Source organism: Caretta caretta, chromosome 4 (assembly GCF_965140235.1).
Source record: "Caretta caretta isolate rCarCar2 chromosome 4, rCarCar1.hap1, whole genome shotgun sequence".
Lineage (NCBI taxonomy): Eukaryota > Metazoa > Chordata > Testudines > Cheloniidae > Caretta > Caretta caretta.
In genome coordinates this window covers 60,288,044-60,296,616 of record NC_134209.1, presented here as the reverse complement: position 1 = coordinate 60,296,616, position 8,573 = coordinate 60,288,044, and the positions used below count along the sequence as shown (strand labels likewise).

General features: G+C 41.0%; 1 protein-coding gene across 1 annotated transcript; it reads left to right on the top strand.

Moving 5' to 3' along the window:
* The first annotated feature begins 6,314 nt into the window (after positions 1-6,314).
* LOC142071759 (myb/SANT-like DNA-binding domain-containing protein 7) lies at positions 6,315-8,145 on the top strand. Its single transcript, XM_075127338.1, has 2 exons — positions 6,315-7,173; positions 7,561-8,145. The coding sequence occupies exons 1-2, from the start codon at positions 6,594-6,596 to the stop codon at positions 7,644-7,646; spliced, it is 666 nt and encodes a 221-aa protein (XP_074983439.1). The 5' UTR covers positions 6,315-6,593; the 3' UTR covers positions 7,647-8,145.
* Positions 8,146-8,573: the final 428 nt, after the last annotated feature.

Sequence of the window (8,573 nt, the reverse complement as noted above, 5' to 3'; positions counted from 1 at the left end):
TTTTGTAAACTTAGCACCGTTAAGGTTTTTTCCCACTTTGAACTTTAGGGTACAGATGTGGGGACCTGCACGAAAGACCCCCTCAGCTTATTTTTAACAGCTTAGGTTAAAAACTTCCCCAAGGTACAAACTTTTCCCTGTCCTTTAACAGTATGCTGCCACCACCAAGCATTTTAAACAAAGAACAGGCAAAGACACCACTTGGAGACGTCTTCCCCCAAAATATTCCCCCAAGACCTACATCCCCTTTCCTGTGGAAGGCTTGATAATAATCCTTACCAACTGGTACAGGTGAACACAGACCCAAACCCTTGGATCTTAAGAACAATGAAAAATCAATCAGGTTCTTAAAAGAAGAATTTTAATTAAAGAAAAGGTAAAAGAATTACCTCTGTAAAATCAGGATGGTAAATACCTTACAAGGTAATTAGATTCAAAACACAGAGAATTCCTCTAGGCAAAACCTTAAGTTACAAAAAGACACAAAAACAGGAATATACATTCTCTCCAGCACAGCTTATTTTACAAGCCATTAAACAAAAGAAAATCTAACGCATTTACTAGCTAGATTACTTACTAACTTTACAGGAGTTGTAAGGCCGCATTCCTGATCTGTTCCTGGCAAAAGTATTACACAGACAGCCCAAACCCATTGTTCCCCTCCACTCCAGATTTGAAAGTATCTTGTTCTCTCATTGGTCATTTTGGGTCAGGTGCCAGTGGAGTTACCTTAGCTTCTTAACCCTTTAAAGGTGAAAGGATTTTGCCTTTGGCCAGAAGGGATTTTATAGCACTGTATACAGAAAGGTGGTTACCCTTCCCTTTATATTTATGATACACTATAAAAATTGAGCCAACACCACTGTATAACTGAATTGGAACTGTAAGTCATCAGAAGCAGAAATAAAATTAGCAGTTTTGAATTAAGTACTCTGGTGTTCCTGTTGATTTACCACTAGATTAAAATTACTAACAAGGAAATAGAAATTACTGTACAACAGGGGTCACCAAACTTGATTCGTGGCTTGTTCAAGGTTAGCCCCTGGTGGCCACAAGATGCTTTGTTTACCTGAGCGTCCGTAGGTATGGCCACTCGCAGCTTCCAGTGGCCACAGTTCGCCGTTCCTGGACAATGGGAGCTGTGGGAAGTGGTGGCGCGGCCTGATACATAATCCCTGAAAAAGAGAAACAATATATACTGGCTCAGAAGACCCTTTTTTCACAGTACGGAATTACTTTTTTTCTTAACGTTGAAAAAATTGGCACAGTGACTCTGACTTTGGGCAGCTGATCCTGCAAAATCTTATGCTTGTCTTTATGAACAAGTTGCACCAGTTGTATTTGAATCTGGTTTTAAACCGTTGTGTAGACACTTATTTTGGTTTAAGGATGTTAATTTTCATTTTAAAAAGATTCCTAATTGACTTAAAATTATCTAAAAGAAGTGTCTTAAATGAAAATGAGAGTGTACACATAGAGGTGTACACCAATTTAACTAACTTAGTTTAAAAATCACTCCTAAAGTCACATATCTTTCTTGTGTAGACAGGGCCTTATTCACACAAGTAATCCTTTTGTGATGCAGAAAAAACAATACAATCAACAGATGGTTAACCGAGGTGACAATTATAGTCGGATACAGTCCCATCTGCCCCAGTCCTACATTCCTGTTGCTCTCAAAAGTCCCATTGATGTCAATGGGGCACCTGACTGTTCAGAATTTGACTCTGTACATCTAATTGTGAGATAGGAAGATACGATTGTGTAAGAAACCTTGTCTTTTTGGCTCCTCTCATTTCAATGTGTGTCTGTCTAGATGTTGAAAATCTATAATTTATAGTAGGATTGTGCCAAAACATTGTTTGGGATTTTTTGTAGCCACTTCTGTTGTATCAAGGAGCTGTTTTATATGGCCAAAATAAGAGTGATCCAGCCTTTTAATTGTATTTCAGTTCCTAGAGACCATGACAATTATTAAGACTAGATCATATGTTGTTTCGCTCTCTCCTATAGCTACCTGATGAAAAAAAATAAAAAAGCTGAAACACACAAAAAATACAAATATGGAAATAATCGGATTTATATGGGTGTTGAGATATTCAGGCCTCTGCTGAGCCCTAATATCTACTCTATTAGTTTAAAAACCCCGATGTACAAGAGGAGAGGGTGGTGTCACTAGATCATTGCTTAAATTTACATAAGATCATACCTGCAAATGGAACATATCAAAGTTCACCTGTAAGACCTTGACTTCTTTATGTGTTTTGATTTTCAAAGAAGTTCTCAGTTTACAACAGTTTTTCTTTTCATAATAAGTGCTTTCTCTGACATTTTTTTTTAAATTTTAGCACACTTGGCTTCCAATGAAACATTTTGTTTCCCATCTTGGTAGAAAACATGCAGTATTTTAGGATTATTATTATAGGAATAATACACAAGTTGAAAATTAGACAACATTTTTCTGTAAATTTCAGTAGCAGCAATATTTCTTGTTTGATAAACTCACAAAAGCTCTTCTCTTTCCCCTAAGCATGATTGCCCATTATACTCTGCACTTTTCTACATCTAGAATAGTATCTTTAAACATAGCTATTTATGCCCTGTGAGAAATACTGTGATTTTGAAAGTTTCAACTATTGCAGGTGTAATCTATGAAACTGTATTACAGGAAGGGCAAAAACAACAACAGAAGGGTTTAGATCTTACTTTTCATAGACTAGCTCATCAGAGTCAAGCCCTGCCTGAAATTACTATGTTCAGTTCCTGGTTCTCAGGGAACTTGATGAGGCAGCTCTTTGCCTTTACAAATATGCAAGTCGATACGTCTTGATTCTGCTCTTCTTGTCCTAAGGTAAGTGAAAATCCTGATTCATTTTCTTTTAATTTCTGTGTCAGTTTGATCAAGGAGTGATGTTCGTGGTTGAGAAATATATGATGCTATAAAAATATTTTCATGCAGTGAAGACCTCACTGTCAGATGAAATCCTGTGAAATGCTGAAAGCCCTCAATTCCTATTGAAATCAATTTTCTACATTTCAACCCTCAATGAAGCTAAATGACATTGGAATCATTCAGCACCTTGTGGGAGGCTCTGCAGGATTAGGTTTAATGTGCTGAAATGAATCTGATAATCTGATTACTACACAAGCAGTTTACTCTGAGTATACTCCAGCATCATGACCACCCTTTTAGTTTTAAGACACAACAGATCATAAAGCTAGAGAGAGAGAGAATTCTGGTCTTTCCTCATGAATATTTGTGAATGCTGTGCTGCTGTCTCATCAGACTTTCAATTAATGTTAGTTTGATTGTGACTTCTTTGAAGAAAAATTAAAGAAAAAGTTTTTTTAAAAAAATATTTGCGGGAGGAGTCCACATGGCAACTGAGTCATACATCTAACACAGAAAGAAACATGGTTTAAAAGGAGCCTCAATCAATGTCTAAAACACCATCCATTTTTTTCAGAGCAGAGATCCTGTTCCTATATTATATGGTATGTGCGTGGATTGCTGAACCTATGTGGAATCTCACTGGCTGCAGTAGGACTCCATATGGGTGCAGCAGTCCATCCAAATGCTACACAGTGTAAAATCCAGGTCCATATTTTGTACATGCAAAAAATCCTCTAATCTGTGTATCTAGAATTTCTATAAGAAAACTGTACATTGAAATGCCCAAAGAGAGTCTTCCGCCAGGCTCCTGAGGCTTGATGGTCATTGATCCATATTAGGATTCTTTCATCCATTTGAGCCCTGACCATTTGCCCTGCTGCCGACGAAAGGTGTACACCTAGATTTACGAGTCCCAGATCCAGATATTGGACATTTAGCCCAGATGAAGACCTAAAGACCTATAAGCAGACTTCTAAACCTCCGCCTATTCAAGTCCAAAAGCGAATCCCAGCAAAATTAAGTAAAGGATATACTCTATGCCAATGCCTCAGCGTTTGTCACCTTTTCCAAGAACAACCTGAAATGTTTGCTGAATTCCTTTGTACATGCTAAAAGAACAAGGAGTACTTCTGGCACCTTAGAGACTAACAAATTTATTTGAACATAAGCTTTTTGTGAGTTAAAACCCACTTCACCAGATTTTCGGTCTGTGTATTAAGGTGAAGAAAACAGAAATTCAGTACCAACCATCTCCTGGTAGAAACCCATCACTTCCATCACCACTAGAAATAAAACTGAACACCTGCCAATTAAATAACATCAAGACCTTCCATGACCTAGGTAGCACAGCTACCGATGACCCCAGCATTGACAAAGAACTTTCAGAATGCTTGAAGTCAGCTGCCTCAGCTTTTGGTCATCTACAAAGGAGACTATGGACAAGATGGGTGCTCAAAGTGTCCACAAAATGCCAACTTTACTGAGCTGTTGTGTTTTCCTGTCTTCTGTACTCGATAGAGACCTGCCTCCTTTATCATTGCCATATCCAAAAACTTAACTGTCTGCAACAGTGCTACCTACACAGCATAATGGGAATCAAATGTTCTGACCCAACAATGAAGTACTATGGCTGGCAGCCATGCTAAGAGTAGAAGCTATACTAGAGCAGAGGCAAATGACCTGGGATGGCCACATTGTATGTATGGATAATAATCGACTGCCTTATACAGTTCTGTACCGTGAAATTGAAAAAAGGCATTAGAAATGCGGCTGTCCCAAACTCCACTACAAAGATTTCATCAAGTGGCATATACAGTCTTCTTGGCTGCACTTAATGACTTGGGAGGCTATGGCCCATGGCAGGCGAGGTTGGCACTCCGCTGTGAAGAAAGGAGAATGAACAACAGAATATCATTGTGCCACCTTGTCCAACAGTAGGAGGGAACGTAGACACCAATTTGCCTTGGCACATCTCCTGAACCCTACAGGTGGAAATTGATTCCCAGTCATAGTCATACTCAAATATGAGAGACCATCATAATTATAATGCCCAAATTCAGTTTGCTTGGATAAAAATATAAATATGAAAATCACGAAATCTAGTTTTAATTGCTGATGATTAACATTAGTTATATAATTTTCTTGAAAATGGATTTCAGTACATGTGAGAAAATAATTGATATTTTTCCATCTTCATTCTTTTTTGGTAGCAGTTGTATAATTTTTTTTATAATTTAAATGCATTGAGGAGGTAAAAACATTCATTGATTTATTGAACAACGTGTCAATTCTCCACTTCAATCTATCATTATAGGAAAATCCTGCAAAAAGGAAATTGTTATTCATCTTCTTGATATGCTTTTGGTCACTTACATTACATAGAGCATTATAGAGCATTATACATTACATATAGCATTACATTATATGTGCCATGTGGGGGCTTGATTTTTTTCCCCTTTCTGTTCAATTTTGGTCCTAGACTTTGATATTTCTAACCCTAGTAAATAATTCCCATTTGCTTCCGTCCTTGAATGTTCTGCTTTTCCCCACCATCTGTCCCTTTCATTGTATTCCTAATGTTTTGGAGGAGCTCTAAAATGAATGAAATGGAAGAACTAAATGACTCTTCAATCAAGGACATTTTCGTTTACTTCAGTTTTCTCATTTTCTTCTCACAATACTGTTTATTTCCACTTGAAGAAAATATTGATTAAAATCAATTTAGCTAAACCTCACAGGAAACAGAGGGTGAATGGAAGAAAACTTTCCAGTAACTCATTCTGCAATAAAGGCTGTCTCCATGGTGCACTAGTCGCCAGGATTCCCTTGCAGTCACAATGCTAACCAAAAATTGGGATGATTTTGACTAAGATATCCATATTGCTTTCACTAACAACTTACTATTATGATTACAACCATTGTGAGTAAGTGTCATCTGACAAATTTAGGCTTTGTTCAGGTTTGTGAATCATTCAGGAACCAATCCTGTTTTCTATTATCTTATTTGGTATTAGTAAGCACTTATCAAACATATGTAAACAAAGTTTTGACTAGGGGTTGTTTGTGAACAATGCAAGTAGATTATTTGGTATTTATTACTCATAGTTTGTGACTGGTCTCAGTTTGCTTGGTATTTTTTCAGTTTCACGTAGATGACTGAAACTTTATAAACAGCAATATGTTTGTTCTGATATGTTTACTTGCAGAATGTTATTCTGTCAGTAGATGCCTCTGTGCTTTTCGGAGTTCTGGGCAGGGTGTGATCCCTGCTAAACAAGGATGGTAAAACTAGAACCTGAGCTGTGTGGAAGCTAATTTGTCTGTAGTTCTAGCTCTAGTCCTTAGCCCTGGTCTACACTAGGACTTTAGGTCGAATTTAGCAGCGTTAAATCGATTTAAACCTGCACCCGTCCACACAATGAAGCCCTTTATTTCAACTTAAAGGGCTCTTAAAATCGATTTCCTTACTCCACCCCTGACAAGTGGATTAGCGCTTAAATCGACGTTGCCGGCTCGAATTTGGGGTACTGTGGACACAATTCGATGGTATTGGCCTCCGGGAGCTATCCCAGAGTGCTCCATTATGACCGCTCTGGACAGCACTCTCAACTCAGATGCACTGGCCAGGTAGACAGGAAAAGAACCGCGAACTTTTGAATCTCATTTCCTGTTTGGCCAGCGTGGCAAGCTGCAGGTGACCATGCAGAGCTCATCAGCACAGGTGACCATGATGGAGTCCCAGAATCGCAAAAGAGCTCCAGCATGGACCGAACGGGAGGTACGGGATCTGATCGCTGTTTGGGGAGAGGAATCCGTGCTATCAGAACTCCGTTCCAGTTTTCGAAATGCCAAAACCTTTCTGAAAATCTCCCAGGGCATGAAGGACAGAGGCCATAACAGGGACCCGAAGCAGTGCCGCGTGAAACTGAAGGAGCTGAGGCAAGCCTACCAGAAAACCAGAGAGGCGAACAGCCGCTCTGGGTCAGAGCCCCAAACATGCCGCTTCTATGATGAGCTGCATGCCATTTTAGGGGGTTCAGCCACCACTACCCCAGCCGTGTTGTTTGACTCCTTCAATGGAGATGGAGGCAATACGGAAGTAGGTTTTGGGGACGAAGAAGATGATGATGAGGAGGTTGTAGATAGCTCACAGCAAGCAAGCGGAGAAACCGGTTTTCCCGACAGCCAGGAACTGTTTCTCACCCTAGACCTGGAGCCAGTACCCCCCGAACCCACCCAAGGCTGCCTCCTGGACTCAGCAGGCGGAGAAGGGACCTCTGGTGAGTGTACCTTTTAAAATGCTATACATGGTTTAAAAGCAAGCATGTGAAAGGATTACTTTGCCCTGGCATTTGCGGTTCTGCCTTTGCAAAAGGTTTCTGGGGAGGGCAGCCTTATTTCGTCCTTCATGGTAGGACACTTTACCACTCCAGGCCAGTAACACGTACTCGGGAATCACTGTAGAACAAAGCATTGCAGTGTATGTTTGCTGGCATTCAACCAAAATCCGTTCACGCAGTGGGAGGAGGCAAAATGCGACCTTGTAACGAAAGCACATGTGCTATGTATGTAATGTTAACAGCAAGGTTTACCCTGAAAGAGTGTAGCGACTGTTTTATAAAATGTGTCTTTTTAAATACCGCTGTCCCTTTTTTTTTCTCCACCAGCTGCATGTGTTTCAATGATCACAGGATCTTCTCCTTCCCAGAGGCTAGTGAAGCTTAGAAAGAAAAAAAAAACGCACTCGCGATGAAATGTTCTCCGAGCTCATGCTGTCCTCCCACACTGACAGAGCACAGACGAATGCGTGGAGGCAAATAATGTCAGAGTGCAGGAAAGCACAAAATGACCGGGAGGAGAGGTGGAGGGCTGAAGAGAGTAAGTGGCAGGCTGAAGACAGGGCTGAAGCTCAAAGGTGGCGGCAGCGTGATGAGAGGAGGCAGGATTCAATGCTGAGGCTGCTGCAGGACCAAACCAGTATGCTCCAGTGTATGGTTGAGCTGCAGCAAAGGCAGCTGGAGCACAGACTGCCACTGCAGCCCCTCTGTAACCAACCACCCTCCTCCCCAAGTTCCATAGCCTCCACACCCAGACGCCCAAGAACGCGGTGGGGGGGCCTCCGGCCAACCAGCCACTCCACCACAGAGGATTGCCCAAAAAAAAGAAGGCTGTCATTCAATAAATTTTAAAGTTGTAAACTTTTAAAGTACTGTGCTTAAAGTGCTGTGTGGCATTTTCCTTCCCTCCTCCACCACCCCTCCTGGGATACCTTGGTAGTCATCCCCCTATTTGTGTGATGAATGAATAACGAATGCATGACTGTGAAGCAGCAATGACTTTATTGGCTCTGCAAGCAATGATTAAAGGGAGGAGGGGAGGGTGGTTAGCTTACAGGGAAGTAGAGTGAACCAAGGGGCGGGGGGGTTCATCAAGGAGAAACAAACAGAACTTTCACACCGTAGCCTGGCCAGTCATGAAACTGGTTTTCAAAGCTTCTCTGATGCGTACCGCGCCCTCCTGTGCTCTTCTAACCGCCCTGGTGTCTGGCTGCGCGTAACCAGCAGCTAGGCTATTTGCCTCAACCTCCCACCCCGCCATAAACGTCTCCCCCTTACTCTCACAGATATTGTGGAGCACACAGCAAGCAGTAATAACAGTGGGAATATTGGTTTCGCTGAGG